At 55.0% G+C, this 15,946-nt stretch overlaps 1 protein-coding gene across 1 annotated transcript in view; it reads left to right on the top strand.

Moving 5' to 3' along the window:
* Window positions 1-15,946, top strand: part of LOC106582628 (RNA-binding protein Raly) — a 49,571-nt gene that overhangs the window by 22,863 nt on the left and 10,762 nt on the right. Inside the window, exon 6 of the mRNA XM_082967795.1 lies at window positions 1,167-1,315. Within this exon, the coding sequence (XP_082823921.1) occupies window positions 1,167-1,315 (149 nt within the window). The remainder of the gene's footprint in view (window positions 1-1,166; window positions 1,316-15,946) is intronic.

Below are 15,946 nucleotides of genomic sequence, written 5' to 3'. Positions count from 1 at the left end.
CACAGCAATGTTTCACACACACAACACAACAGCTAACAGCAAGCGCGATGCAGTAAAAAAAACAGTTCCACTCACCAGATGATGATCATTTGAAACGTAACTTCCTGTTGAAAGTTATTCTTGAAAAGGGAAAATTTGACAAATTAGCAACAACATCCTCTTTGATAAAACCTGCTGCAAACTAGCCGACAACAAAAGCTTGCTAGCTGGACAGTGGGAAAACTACTGCTCGCTATTGCGCATTGACCTGTTTGCCTTCAAAAAGGCAGAAGTTTCCATATGTAATTGGTTGATTCCACTGTCACTCCAACATTTTGCCCTAACACAGTTGAATGGCAGATGCCTTTATGTAGCTTCTGATGGCCTTGCCAATGGCTAGCTAGATTTATCTCCTGGCCAAATCCTGATTGGATCTTTTTTCACTTCAGGGTTAACCCTTTCCTTTCCAACAAAAACTGAAGAGATTAAATCAGATCATTGAAAATAATAATATAATTAGCATTATTATAATCATTATTTTATAAATCCTTAGCCCTTTGAAGGCGTTGTGTTTTGGGTTAGTAATAATTTGTAGAGTGCCTCTATTTTCCCTCAGCATGCATTTTTTCACTATTCGAGTGTCTAAAGAATCCATATGTTCTGAAATATGAACACAGAAATACTGGACATTTTGAACTTTATTATGGTGGTGATTTGACCAAATTACACTCATGGTCTTGAATTGGACTTGCATTCTTCTGATCTCGGTCTTGACTCTGTCTCAAACGCAACACAATGCTGTACCGTAGGAAAGATATCGGTGACTACAGCTGCATTGTTTTTCTTTTTGAGGGGAGGTATGGTAGAACATTTTGGTAGTTGAGTCCTTAGGGGCATACATAGACATAACAAGAGCATGTATGTTCATAGGCTGGCTGAGTGGTTTCGTAACAGTAGTCACTTATTTTTACAAATTTATTTCAAGTCACTTTTGCACCTTGAACAGCTGTTTCATATTTGCTATTACTGTCAATATCGCTCCACATTTCCTTTTGAGAGACCTTATCATGTTTTTGGAGGGTTTTGTTGGCCAAGTGTAGCCTCAATGCCTAACTACTGTACCTCACAGTAACATAATATTGTTGCTGTAACTGCCATACCTGCTTGGTTTTTGTGTGTGTATGTAGAGCTACAGAAGGCAGAGGAGAGCAATAGCGAGGTGTCTCAGGACGAGTCATGCTCGGACACAGAGAAGCTGGTAGACGAAACCCATAACAGTGATGTGGAGGATGGGGAGGAGAGCGGCACACCGGACGAGTGTGAAGATGACGACATGGTCAGTCTGTGTGTGGGTGTGTGCGTGCACGAGAATGTGTGCGTGAAGCCTGTATGGATGTGGGGTATGTGGATGAGTGCATGGAGCCTGCATGGATGTGGGGGGTGTGTGGATGTGTGCGTGAAGACTGTATGGATGTGGGGGGTGTGGATGTGTGCGTGAAGCCTGTATGGATGTGGGGTATTTGTGGATGTGTGCATGAAGCCTGTATGGATGTGGGGGGTGGATGTGTGCGTGGAGCCTGCATGGATGTGGGGTGTGTGGATGTGTGCGTGAAGCCTGTATGGATGTGGGGTGTGTGGATGTGTGCGTGAAGCCTGGATGTGGGGGGGGGGTGGATGTGTGCGTGAAGCCTGTATGGATGTGGGGGGTGTGGATGTGTGCGTGAAGCCTGTATGGATGTGGGGGGTGGTGTGGATGTGTGCTTGAAGCCTGTACTGATGTGTGGTGTGTGGATGTGTGCGTGAAGCCTGTATGGATGTGGGGTGTGTGGATGTGTGTGTGAAGCCTATATGGATGTGGGGGGGGGTGGATGTGTGCGTGAAGCCTGTATGGATGTGGGGTGTGTTTGGATGTGTACGTGAAGCCTGTATGGATGTGGGGTGTGTGTGGATGTGTGCGTGAAGCCTGTATGGATGTGGGGTGTGTGGATGTGTGCGTGGAGCCTGCATGGATGTGGGGTATGTGTGGATGTTTGGTGTGAAGCCTGTATGGATGTGGGGTGTGTGTGGATGTGTGCGTGAAGCCTGTATGGATGTGGGGGGTGTGGATGTGTGCGTGAAGCCTGTATGGATGTGGGGGGTGTGGATGTGTGCGTGAAGCCTGTATGGATGTGGGGGGTGGTGTGGATGTGTGCTTGAAGCCTGTACTGATGTGTGGTGTGTGGATGTGTGCGTGAAGCCTGTATGGATGTGGGGTGTGTGGATGTGTGTGTGAAGCCTATATGGATGTGGGGGGGGGGGTGGATGTGTGCGTGAAGCCTGTATGGATGTGGGGTGTGTGTGGATGTTTGCGTGAAGCCTGTATGGATGTGTTCTGTGTGTGGATGTGTGCGTGAAGCCTGTATGGATGTGGGGTGTGTGGATGTGTGCGTGGAGCCTATATGGATGTGGGGGGGTGTGGATGTGTGCGTGAAGCCTGTATGGATGTGGGGGGTGTGTAGATGTGTGAATGAAGCCTGTATGGATGTGGGGGGGGGGGGGGGGGGTGGATGTGTGCGTAAATCCTGTATGGATCTGGGGGGTGTGTGGATGTGTGCGTGAAGCCTGTATGGATGTGGGGTGTGTGGATGTGTGCGTGAAGCCTGTATGGATGTGGGGGGGTGTGGATGTGTGCGTGAAGCCTGTATGGATGTGGGGTGTGTGGATGTGTGCGTGAAGCCTGTATGGATGTGGGGGGTGCTGATGAAGCCTGTATGGATGTGGGGGGTGTGGATGTGTGCGTGAAGCCTGTATGGATGTGGGGTGTGTGGATGTGTGCGTGAAGCCTGTATGGATGTGGGGGGGTGTGGATGTGTGCGTGAAGCCTGTATGGCTGTGGGGGGTGTGGATGTATGCGTGAAGCCTGTATGGATGTGGGGGGGTGTGGATGTGTGCGTGAAGCCTGTATGGATGTGGGGTGTGTGGATGTGTGCGTGAAGCCTGTATGGATGTGGGAGGTGTGGATGTGTGCGTGAAGCCTGTATGGATGTGGGGGGGTGTGGATGTGTGCGTGAAGCCTGTATGGATGTGGGGGGGGGGGGGGGGGTGGATGTGTGCGTGAAGCCTTTATGGATGTGTGGATGTGTGCGTGAAGCTTGTATGGATGTGGGGGGGTGTGGATGTGTGCGTGAACCCTGTATGGATGTGGGGGGTGTGGATGTGTGCGTGAAGCCTGTATGGATGTGGGGGGTGGTGTGGATGTGTGCTTGAGTGCGTGAGTGCGTGTGTGGATGTGTGCGTGAAGCCTGTATGGATGTGGAGGGTGTGGATGTGTGCGTGAAGCCTGTATGGATGTGGATGTGTGCGTGAAGCCTGTATGGATGTGGGGGGTGTGTGGATGTGTGCGTGAAGCCTGTACTGATGTGGGGTGTGTGGATGTGTGCGTGAAGCCTGTATGGATGTGGGGTGTGTGGATGTGTGCGTGAAGCCTATATGGATGTGGGGGGGGGGGGGTGGATGTGTGCGTGAAGGCTGTATGGATGTGGGGGGGTGTGGATGTGTGCGTGAAGCCTGTATGGATGTGGGGGGTGTGGATGTGTGCGTGAAGCCTGGATGTGGGGGGGGGGGTGGATGTGTGCGTGAAGCCTGTATGGATGTGGGGGGTGTGGATGTGTGCGTGAAGCCTGTATGGATGTGGGGGGTGGTGTGGATGTGTGCTTGAAGCCTGTACTGATGTGGGGTGTGTGGATGTGTGCGTGAAGCCTGTATGGATGTGGGGTGTGTGGATGTGTGCGTGAAGCCTATATGGATGTGGGGGGGGGGGGTGGATGTGTGCGTGAAGCCTGTATGGATGTGGGGGGTTTGGATGTGTGCATGAGGCCTGTATGGAGGGGGTGGGGTGTGTATGTGTGCGTGAATTCTGTATGGATATGGGGGGTGTGGATGTATGCGTGAAGCCTGTATGGATGTGGGGGGGTGTGGACGTGTGCGTGAAGCCTGTATGCATGTGGGGGGGTGGATGTGTGCGTGGAGCCTGCATGGATCTGGGGGGTGTGTGGATGTTTGCGTGAAACCTGTATGGATGTGGGGTGTGTGGATGTGTGCGTGAAGCCTGTATGGATGTGGGGGGGTGTGGATGTGTGCGTGAAGCCTGTATGGATGTGGGGGGGGGGGCTGTGTGGATGTGTGCTTGAATCCTGTACTGATGTGGGGTGTGTGGATGTGTGCGTGAAGCCTGTATGGATGTGGGGTGTGTGGATGTGTGCGTGAAGCCTATATGGATGTGGGGGGGTGGATGTGTGCGTGAAGCCTGTATGGATGTGGGGGGTGACTGGATGTGTGCGTGAAGCCTGTAAGGATGTGGGGGGTGTGGATGTGTGCGTGAAGCCTGTATGGATGTGGGGTGTGTTTGGATGTGTACGTGAAGCCTGTATGGATGTGGGGTGTGTGTGTATGTGTGCGTGAAGCCTGTATGGATGTGGGGTGTGTGGATGTGTGCGTGGAGCCTGCATGGATGTGGGGTATGTGTGGATGTTTGGTGTGAAGCCTGTATGGATGTGGGGTGTGTGTGGATGTGTGCGTGAAGCCTGTATGGATGTGGGGTGTGTGGATGTGTGCGTGGAGCCTGCATGGATGTGGGGGGGTGTGGATGTGTGCGTGAAGCCTGTATGGATGTGGGGGGTTGTGGATGTGTGAATGAACCCTGTATGGATGTGGAGGGTGTGGATGTGTGCGTGAAGCCTGTTTGGATGTGGGGGGTGTGGATGTGTGCTTGAAGCCTGTATGGATGTGGATGTGTGCGTGAAGCCTGTATGGATGTGGGGTGTGTGTGGATGTGTGCGTGAAGCCTGTATGGATGTGGGGGGGAGGGTGGATGTGTGCGTGAAGCCTGTATGGATGTGGGGTATTTGTGGATGTGTGCATGAAGCCTGTATGGATGTGGGGGGTGGATGTGTGCGTGGAGCCTGCATGGATGTGGGGTGTGTGGATGTGTGCGTGAAGCCTGTATGGATGTGGGGTGTGTGGATGTGTGCGTGAAGCCTGGTTGTGGGGGGGGGGGGGGTGGATGTGTGCGTGAAGCCTGTATGGATGTGGGGTGTGTGGATGTGTGCGTGAAGCCTGTATGGATGTGGGGGGTGGTGTGGATGTGTGCTTGAAGCCTGTACTGATGTGTGGTGTGTGGATGTGTGCGTGAAGACTGTATGGATGTGGGGTGTGTGGATGTGTGTGTGAAGCCTATATGGATGTGGGGGGGGGTGGATGTGTGCGTGAAGCCTGTATGGATGTGGGGGGTGTGGATGTGTGCGTGAAGCCTGTATGGATGTGGGGTGTGTGTGGATGTTTGCGTGAAGCCTGTATGGATGTGTTCTGTGTGTGGATGTGTGCGTGAAGCCTGTATGGATGTGTGGTGTGTGGATGTGTCCGTGGAGCCTATATGGATGTGGGGGGGTGTGGATGTGTGCGTGAAGCCTGTATGGATGTGGGGGGTGTGTAGATGTGTGAATGAAGCCTGTATGGATGTGGGGGGGGTGGATGTGTGCGTGAAGCCTGTATGGATGTGGGAGGTGTGGATGTGTGCGTGAAGCCTGTATGGATGTGGGGGGGTGTGGATGTGTGCGTGAAGCCTGTATGGATGTGGGGGGGGGGGGGGGGGGGGTGGATGTGTGCGTGAAGTCTTTATGGATGTGTGGATGTGTGCGTGAAGCTTGTATGGATGTGGGGGGGTGTGGATGTGTGCGTGAACCCTGTATGGATGTGGGGGGTGTGGATGTGTGCGTGAAGCCTGTATGGATGTGGGGGGTGGTGTGGATGTGTGCTTGAGTGCGTGAGTGCGTGTGTGGATGTGTGCGTGAAGCCTGTATGGATGTGGGGGGTGTGGATGTGTGCGTGAAGCCTGTATGGATGTGGATGTGTGCGTGAAGCCTGTATGGATGTGGGGGGGTGTGGATGTGTGCCTGAAGCCTGTATGGATGTGGGGGGGGGGGGGGGGTGGATGTGTGCGTGAAGTCTTTATGGATGTGTGGATGTTTGCGTGAAGCTTGTATGGATGTGGGGGGGGTGGATGTGTGCGTGAACCCTGTGTGGATGTGGGGGGTGTGGATGTGTGCGTGAAGCCTGTATGGATGTGGGGGGTGGTGTGGATGTGTGCTTGAGTGCGTGAGTGCGTGTGTGGATGTGTGCGTGAAGCCTGTATGGATGTGGGGGGTGTGGATGTGTGCGTGAAGCCTGTATGGATGTGGATGTGTGCGTGAAGCCTGTATGGATGTGGGCGGTGTGTGGATGTGTGCGTGAAGCCTGTACTGATGTGGGGTGTGTGGATGTGTGCGTGAAGCCTGTATGGATGTGGGGTGTGTGGATGTGTGCGTGAAGCCTATATGGATGTGGGGGGGGGTGGATGTGTGCGTGAAGCCTGTATGGATGTGGGGGGTTTGGATGTGTGCATGAGGCCTGTATGGAGGGGGTGGGGTGTGTATGTGTGCGTGAATTCTGTATGGATATGGGGGGTGTGGATGTATGCGTGAAGCCTGTATGGATGTGGGGGGGTGTGGATGTGTGCGTGAAGCCTGTATGAATGTGGGGGGGTGGATGTGTGCGTGGAGCCTGCATGGATCTGGGGGGTGTGTGGATGTTTGCGTGAAACCTGTATGGATGTGGGGTGTGTGGATGTGTGCGTGAAGGCTGTATGGATGTGGGGGGGTGTGGATGTGTGCGTGAAGCCTGTATGGATGTGGGGTGTGTGGATGTGTGCGTGAAGCCTATATGGATGTGGGGGGGTGGATGTGTGCGTGAAGCCTGTATGGATGTGGGGGGTGACTGGATGTGTGCGTGAAGCCTGTAAGGATGTGGGGGGTGTGGATGTGTGCGTGAAGCCTGTATGGATGTGGGGTGTGTTTGGATGTGTACGTGAAGCCTGTATGGATGTGGGGGGTGTGGATGTGTGCGTGAAGCCTGTATGGATGTGGGGTGTGTTTGGATGTGTACGTGAAGCCTGTATGGATGTGGGGTGTGTGTGGATGTGTGCGTGAAGCCTGTATGGATGTGGGGTGTGTGGATGTGTGCGTGGAGCCTGCATGGATGTGGGGTATGTGTGGATGTTTGGTGTGAAGCCTGTATGGATGTGGGGTGTGTGTGGATGTGTGCGTGAAGCCTGTATGGATGTGGGGTGTGTGGATGTGTGCGTGGAGCCTGCATGGATGTGGGGGGGTGTGGATGTGTGCGTGAAGCCTGTATGGATGTGGGGGGTTGTGGATGTGTGCGTGAACCCTGTATGGATGTGGAGGGTGTGGATGTGTGCGTGAAGCCTGTTTGGATGTGGGGGGTGTGGATGTGTGCTTGAAGCCTGTATGGATGTGGATGTGTGCGTGAAGCCTGTATGGATGTGGGGTGTGTGTGGATGTGTGCGTGAAGCCTGTATGGATGTGGGGGGAGGGTGGATGTGTGCGTGAAGCCTGTATGGATGTGGGGTATTTGTGGATGTGTGCATGAAGCCTGTATGGATGTGGGGGGTGGATGTGTGCGTGGAGCCTGCATGGATGTGGGGTGTGTGGATGTGTGCGTGAAGCCTGTATGGATGTGGGGTGTGTGGATGTGTGCGTGAAGCCTGGATGTGGGGGGGGGGGGGGGGGGATGTGTGTGTGAAGCCTGTATGGATGTGGGGGGTGTGGATGTGTGCGTGAAGCCTGTATGGATGTGGGGGGTGGTGTGGATGTGTGCTTGAAGCCTGTACTGATGTGGGGTGTGTGGATGTGTGCGTGAAGCCTGTATGGATGTGGGGTGTGTGGATGTGTGTGTGAAGCCTATATGGATGTGGGGGGGGGTGGATGTGTGCGTGAAGCCTGTATGGATGTGGGGGGTGTGGATGTGTGCGTGAAGCCTGTATGGATGTGGGGGGTGGTGTGGATGTGTGCTTGAAGCCTGTACTGATGTGTGGTGTGTGGATGTGTGCGTGAAGACTGTATGGATGTGGGGTGTGTGGATGTGTGTGTGAAGCCTATATGGATGTGGGGTGGGGTGGATGTGTGCGTGAAGCCTGTATGGATGTGGGGGGTGTGGATGTGTGCGTGAAGCCTGTATGGATGTGGGGTGTGTGTGGATGTTTGCGTGAAGCCTGTATGGATGTGTTCTGTGTGTGGATGTGTGCGTGAAGCCTGTATGGATGTGGGGTGTGTGGATGTGTGCGTGGAACCTATATGGATGTGGGGGGGTGTGGATGTGTGCGTGAAGCCTGTATGGATGTGGGGGGTGTGTAGATGTGTGAATGAAGCCTGTATGGATGTGGGGGGGTGGATGTGTGCGTAAAGCCTGTATGGATCTGGGGGGTGTGTGGATGTGTGCGTGAAGCCTGTATGGATGTGGGGTGTGTGGATGTGTGCGTGAAGCCTGTATGGATGTGGGGGGGTATGGATGTGTGCGTGAAGCCTGTATGGATGTGGGGGGGTGTGGATGTGTGCGTGAAGCCTGTATGGATGTGGGGGGTGTGGATGTGTGCGTGAAGCCTGAATGGATGTGGGAGGGTGGTGTGGATGTGTGCTTGAAGCCTGTACTGATGTGGGGTGTGTGGATGTGTGCGTGAAGCCTGTATGGATGTGGGGTGTGTGGATGTGTGCGTGAAGCCTGTATGGATGTGGGGGGTGCTGATGAAGCCTGTATGGATGTGGGGTGTGTGGATGTGTGCGTGAAGCCTGTATGGATGTGGGGTGTGTGGATGTGTGCGTGAAGCCTGTATGGATGTGGGGGGGGTGTGGATGTGTGCGTGAAGCCTGTATGGATGTGGGGGGGTGTGGATGTGTGCGTGAAGCCTGTATGGATGTGGGGGGGGGTGTGGATGTATGCGTGAAGCCTGTATGGATGTGGGGGGGTGTGGATGTGTGCGTGAAGCCTGTATGGATGTGGGGTGTGTGGATGTGTGCGTGAAGCCTGTATGGATGTGGGAGGTGTGGATGTGTGCGTGAAGCCTGTATGGATGTGGGGGGGTGTGGATGTGTGCGTGAAGCCTGTATGGATGTGGGGGGGGGGGGGGGTGGATGTGTGCGTGAAGTCTTTATGGATGTGTGGATGTGTGCGTGAAGCTTGTATGGATGTGGGGGGGTGTGGATGTGTGCGTGAACCCTGTATGGACGTGGGGGGTGTGGATGTGTGCTTGAAGCCTGTATGGATGTGGGGGGTGGTGTGGATGTGTGCTTGAGTGCGTGAGTGCGTGTGTGGATGTGTGCGTGAAGCCTGTACTGATGTGGGGTGTGTGGATGTGTGCGTGAAGCCTGTATGGATGTGGGGGGGGGGGGGGGGATGTGTGCGTGAAGCCTGTATGGATGTGGGGGGGTGTGGATGTGTGCGTGAAGCCTGTATGAATGTGGGGGGGTGGATGTGTGCGTGGAGCCTGCATGGATCTGGGGGGTGTGTGGATGTTTGCGTGAAACCTGTATGGATGTGGGGTGTGTGGATGTGTGCGTGAAGGCTGTATGGATGTGGGGGGGTGTGGATGTGTGCGTGAAGCCTGTATGGATGTGGGGTGTGTGGATGTGTGCGTGAAGCCTATATGGATGTGGGGGGGTGGATGTGTGCGTGAAGCCTGTATGGATGTGGGGGGTGACTGGATGTGTGCGTGAAGCCTGTAAGGATGTGGGGGGTGTGGATGTGTGCGTGAAGCCTGTATGGATGTGGGGTGTGTTTGGATGTGTACGTGAAGCCTGTATGGATGTGGGGGGTGTGGATGTGTGCGTGAAGCCTGTATGGATGTGGGGTGTGTTTGGATGTGTACGTGAAGCCTGTATGGATGTGGGGTGTGTGTGGATGTGTGCGTGAAGCCTGTATGGATGTGGGGTATGTGGATGTGTGCGTGGAGACTGCATGGATGTGGGGTATGTGTGGATGTTTGGTGTGAAGCCTGTATGGATGTGGGGTGTGTGTGGATGTGTGCGTGAAGCCTGTATGGATGTGGGGTGTGTGGATGTGTGCGTGGAGCCTGCATGGATGTGGGGGGGTGTGGATGTGTGCGTGAAGCCTGTATGGATGTGGGGTGTGTGGATGTGTGCGTGAAGGCTGTATGGATGTGGGGGGGGGTGGATGTGTGCGTGAAGCCTGTATGGATGTGGGGGGTGTGGATGTGTGCGTGAAGCCTATATGGATGTGGGGGGGTGGATGTGTGCGTGAAGCCTGTATGGATGTGGGGGGTGACTGGATGTGTGCGTGAAGCCTGTAAGGATGTGGGGGGTGTGGATGTGTGCGTGAAGCCTGTATGGATGTGGGGTGTGTTTGGATGTGTACGTGAAGCCTGTATGGATGTGGGGGGTGTGGATGTGTGCGTGAAGCCTGTATGGATGTGGGGTGTGTTTGGATGTGTACGTGAAGCCTGTATGGATGTGGGGTGTGTGTGGATGTGTGCGTGAAGCCTGTATGGATGTGGGGTATGTGGATGTGTGCGTGGAGACTGCATGGATGTGGGGTATGTGTGGATGTTTGGTGTGAAGCCTGTATGGATGTGGGGTGTGTGTGGATGTGTGCGTGAAGTCTGTATGGATGTGGGGTGTGTGGATGTGTGCGTGGAGCCTGCATGGATGTGGGGGGGTGTGGATGTGTGCGTGAAGCCTGTATGGATGTGGGGGGTTGTGGATGTGTGCGTGAACCCTGTATGGATGTGGAGGGTGTGGATGTGTGCGTGAAGCCTGTTTGGATGTGGGGGGTGTGGATGTGTGCTTGAAGCCTGTATGGATGTGGATGTGTGCGTGAAGCCTGTATGGATGTGGGGTGTGTGTGGATGTGTGCGTGAAGCCTGTATGGATGTGGGGGGGAGGGTGGATGTGTGCGTGAAGCCTGTATGGATGTGGGGTATTTGTGGATGTGTGCATGAAGCCTGTATGGATGTGGGGGGTGGATGTGTGCGTGGAGCCTGCATGGATGTGGGGTGTGTGGATGTGTGCGTGAAGCCTGGATGTGGGGGGGGGGGGGTGGATGTGTGCGTGAAGCCTGTATGGATGTGGGGGGGGTGGATGTGTGCGTGAAGCCTGTACGGATGTGGGGGGTGGTGTGGATGTGTGCTTGAAGCCTGTACTGATGTGGGGTGTGTGGATGTGTGCGTGAAGCCTGTATGGATGTGGGGTGTGTGGATGTGTGTGTGAAGCCTATATGGATGTGGGGGGGGGGTGGATGTGTGCGTGAAGCCTGTATGGATGTGGGGGGTGTGGATGTGTGCGTGAAGCCTGTATGGATGTGGGGGGGGGGTGTGGATGTATGCGTGAAGCCTGTATGGATGTGGGGGGGTGTGGATGTGTGCGTGAAGCCTGTATGGATGTGGGGTGTGTGGATGTGTGCGTGAAGCCTGTATGGATGTGGGAGGTGTGGATGTGTGCGTGAAGCCTGTATGGATGTGGGGGGGTGTGGATGTGTGCGTGAAGCCTGTATGGATGTGGGGGGGGGGGGTGGATGTGTGCGTGAAGTCTTTATGGATGTGTGGATGTGTGCGTGAAGCTTGTATGGATGTGGGGGGGTGTGGATGTGTGCGTGAACCCTGTATGGACGTGGGGGGTGTGGATGTGTGCGTGAAGCCTGTATGGATCTGGGGGGTCTGTGGATGTGTGCGTGAAGCCTGTATGGATGTGGGGTGTGTGGATGTGTGCGTGAAGCCTGTATGGATGTGGGGGGGTGTGGATGTGTGCGTGAAGCCTGTATGGATGTGGGGGGGTGGATGTGTGTGTGGAGCCTGCATGGATCTGGGGGGTGTGTGGATGTGTGCTTGAAGCCTGTATGGATGTGGAGGGGTGTGGATGTGTGCGTGAAGCCTATATGAATGTGGGGGTGTGGATGTGTGCGTGAAGCCTGTATGGATGTGGGGGGTGTGGATGTGTGCGTGAAGCCTGTATGGATGTGGGGGGGGGGTGGATGTGTGCGTGAAGCCTGTATGGATGTGGGGTGTGTGGATGTGTGCGTGAAGCCTGTATGGATGTGGGGGGGTGTGGATGTGTGCGTGAAGCCTGTATGGATGTGGGGGGGTGTGGATGTGTGCGTGAAGCCTGTATGGATGTGGGGGGTGTGGATGTGTGCGTGAAGCCTGTATGGATGTGGGAGGGTGGTGTTGATGTGTGCTTGAAGCCTGTACTGATGTGGGGTGTGTGGATGTGTGCGTGAAGCCTGTATGGATGTGGGGTGTGTGGATGTGTGCGTGAAGCCTGTATGGATGTGAGGGGTAGTGATGAAGCCTTTATGGATGTGGGGGGTGTGGATGTGTGCGTGAAGCCTGTATGAATGTGGGGGGGGGGGGGGGGATGTGTGCGTGGAGCCTGCATGGATCTGGGGGTTGTGTGGATGTGTGCGTGAAGCCTGTATGGATGTGGGGTGTGTGGATGTGTGTGTGAAGCCTGTATGGATGTGGATGAAGCCTGTTGGGATGTGGGGGGTGTGGATGTGTGTGTGAAGCCTGTATGGATGTGGGGTGTGTGGATGTGTGCGTGAAGCCTGTATGGATGTGGGGTGTGTGGATGAAGCCTGTATGAATGTGGGGGGTGTGGATGTGTGCGTGAAGCCTGTATGGATGTGGGGTGTGTGGATGTGTGCGTGAAGCCTGTATGGATGTGGGGGGGGTGTGTGGATGTGTGCGTGAAGCCTGTATGGCTGTGGGGGGTGTGGATGTATGCGTGAAGCCTGTATGGATGTGGGGGGTGACTGGATGTGTGCGTGAAGCCTGTAAGGATGTGGGGGGTGTGGATGTGTGCGTGAAGCCTGTATGGATGTGGGGTGTGTTTGGATGTGTACGTGAAGCCTGTATGGATGTGGGGGGTGTGGATGTGTGCGTGAAGCCTGTATGGATGTGGGGTGTGTTTGGATGTGTACGTGAAGCCTGTATGGATGTGGGGTGTGTGTGGATGTGTGCGTGAAGCCTGTATGGATGTGGGGTGTGTGGATGTGTGCGTGGAGCCAGCATGGATGTGGGGTATGTGTGGATGTTTCGTGTGAAGCCTGTATGGATATGGGGTGTGTGTGGATGTGTGCGTGAAGCCTGTATGGATGTGGGGTGTGTGGATGTGTGCGTGGAGCCTGCATGGATGTGGGGGGGTGTGGATGTGTGCGTGAAGCCTGTATGGATGTGGGGGGTTGTGGATGTGTGCGTGAACCCTGTATGGATGTGGAGGGTGTGGATGTGTGCGTGAAGCCTGTTTGGATGTGGGGGGTGTGGATGTGTGCTTGAAGCCTGTATGGATGTGGATGTGTGCGTGAAGCCTGTATGGATGTGGGGTGTGTGTGGATGTGTGCGTGAAGCCTGTATGGATGTGGGGGGGAGGGTGGATGTGTGCGTGAAGCCTGTATGGATGTGGGGTATTTGTGGATGTGTGCATGAAGCCTGTATGGATGTGGGGGGTGGATGTGTGCGTGGAGCCTGCATGGATGTGGGGTGTGTGGATGTGTGCGTGAAGCCTGTATGGATGTGGGGTGTGTGGATGTGTGCGTGAAGCCTGTATGGATGTGGGGGGTGGTGTGGATGTGTGCTTGAAGCCTGTATGGATGTGGGGTGTGTGTGGATGTTTGCGTGAAGCCTATATGGATGTGTTCTGTGTGTGGATGTGTGCGTGAAGCCTGTATGGATGTGGGGTGTGTGGATGTGTGCGTGGAGCCTATATGGATGTGGGGGGGTGTGGATGTGTGCGTGAAGCCTGTATGGATGTGGGGGGTGTGTAGATGTGTGAATGAAGCCTGTATGGATGTGGGGGGGGGTGGATGTGTGCGTAAAGCCTGTATGGATCTGGGGGGTGTGTGGATGTGTGCGTGAAGCCTGTATGGATGTGGGGTGTGTGGATGTGTGCGTGAAGCCTGTATGGATGTGGGGGGGTATGGATGTGTGCGTGAAGCCTGTATGGATGTGGGGGGGTGTGGATGTGTGCGTGAAGCCTGTATGGATGTGGGGGGTGTGGATGTGTGCGTGAAGCCTGAATGGATGTGGGAGGGTGGTGTGGATGTGTGCTTGAAGCCTGTACTGATGTGGGGTGTGTGGATGTGTGCGTGAAGCCTGTATGGATGTGGGGTGTGTGGATGTGTGCGTGAAGCCTGTATGGATGTGGGGGGTGCTGATGAAGCCTGTATGGATGTGGGGTGTGTGGATGTGTGCGTGAAGCCTGTATGGATGTGGGGTGTGTGGATGTGTGCGTGAAGCCTGTATGGATGTGGGGGGGGTGTGGATGTGTGCGTGAACCCTGTATGGATGTGGGGGGTGTGGATGTGTGCTTGAAGCCTGTATGGATGTGGGGGGTGGTGTGGATGTGTGCTTGAGTGCGTGAGTGCGTGTGTGGATGTGTGCGTGAAGCCTGTACTGATGTGGGGTGTGTGGATGTGTGCGTGAAGCCTGTATGGATGTGGGGTGTGTGGATGTGTGCGTGAAGCCTATATGGATGTGGGGGGGGGGTGGATGTGTGCGTGAAGCCTGTATGGATGTGGGGGGTTTGGATGTGTGCATGAGGCCTGTATGGAGGGGGTGGGGTGTGTATGTGTGCGTGAATTCTGTATGGATATGGGGGGTGTGGATGTATGCGTGAAGCCTGTATGGATGTGGGGGGGTGTGGATGTGTGCGTGAAGCCTGTATGAATGTGGGGGGGTGGATGTGTGCGTGGAGCCTGCATGGATCTGGGGGGTGTGTGGATGTTTGCGTGAAACCTGTATGGATGTGGGGTGTGTGGATGTGTGCGTGAAGGCTGTATGGATGTGGGGGGGTGTGGATGTGTGCGTGAAGCCTGTATGGATGTGGGGTGTGTGGATGTGTGCGTGAAGCCTATATGGATGTGGGGGGGTGGATGTGTGCGTGAAGCCTGTATGGATGTGGGGGGTGACTGGATGTGTGCGTGAAGCCTGTAAGGATGTGGGGGGTGTGGATGTGTGCGTGAAGCCTGTATGGATGTGGGGTGTGTTTGGATGTGTACGTGAAGCCTGTATGGATGTGGGGGGTGTGGATGTGTGCGTGAAGCCTGTATGGATGTGGGGTGTGTTTGGATGTGTACGTGAAGCCTGTATGGATGTGGGGTGTGTGTGGATGTGTGCGTGAAGCCTGTATGGATGTGGGGTATGTGGATGTGTGCGTGGAGACTGCATGGATGTGGGGTATGTGTGGATGTTTGGTGTGAAGCCTGTATGGATGTGGGGTGTGTGTGGATGTGTGCGTGAAGCCTGTATGGATGTGGGGTGTGTGGATGTGTGCGTGGAGCCTGCATGGATGTGGGGGGGTGTGGATGTGTGCGTGAAGCCTGTATGGATGTGGGGGGTTGTGGATGTGTGCGTGAACCCTGTATGGATGTGGAGGGTGTGGATGTGTGCGTGAAGCCTGTTTGGATGTGGGGGGTGTGGATGTGTGCTTGAAGCCTGTATGGATGTGGATGTGTGCGTGAAGCCTGTATGGATGTGGGGTGTGTGTGGATGTGTGCGTGAAGCCTGTATGGATGTGGGGGGGAGGGTGGATGTGTGCGTGAAGCCTGTATGGATGTGGGATATTTGTGGACGTGTGCATGAAGCCTGTATGGATGTGGGGGGTGGATGTGTGCGTGGAGCCTGCATGGATGTGGGGTGTGTGGATGTGTGCGTGAAGCCTGTATGGATGTGGGGTGTGTGGATGTGTGCGTGAAGCCTGGATGTGGGGGGTGGGTGGATGTGTGCGTGAAGCCTGTATGGATGTGGGGGGTGTGGATGTGTGCGTGAAGCCTGTATGGATGTGGGGGGTGGTGTGGATGTGTGCTTGAAGCCTGTACTGATGTGGGGTGTGTGGATGTGTGCGTGAAGCCTATATGGATGTGGGGTGTGTGGATGTGTGTGTGAAGCCTATATGGATGTGGGGGGGGGGTGGATGTGTGCGTGAAGCCTGTATGGATGTGGGGGGTGTGGATGTGTGCGTGAAGCCTGTATGGATGTGGGGTGTGTGTGGATATTTGCGTGAAGCCTGTATGGATGTGTTGTGTGTGTGGATGTGTGCGTGAAGCCTGTATGGATGTGGGGTGTGTGGATGTGTGCGTGGTGCCTATATGG

Source organism: Salmo salar, chromosome 22 (genome assembly GCF_965601325.2).
Source record: "Salmo salar chromosome 22, fSalSal1, whole genome shotgun sequence".
Taxonomy (NCBI): Eukaryota; Metazoa; Chordata; class Actinopteri; order Salmoniformes; family Salmonidae; genus Salmo; species Salmo salar.
The sequence above is the reverse complement of the archived record's forward strand: the minus strand, read 5'-3'. Positions and strand labels throughout refer to the sequence as shown.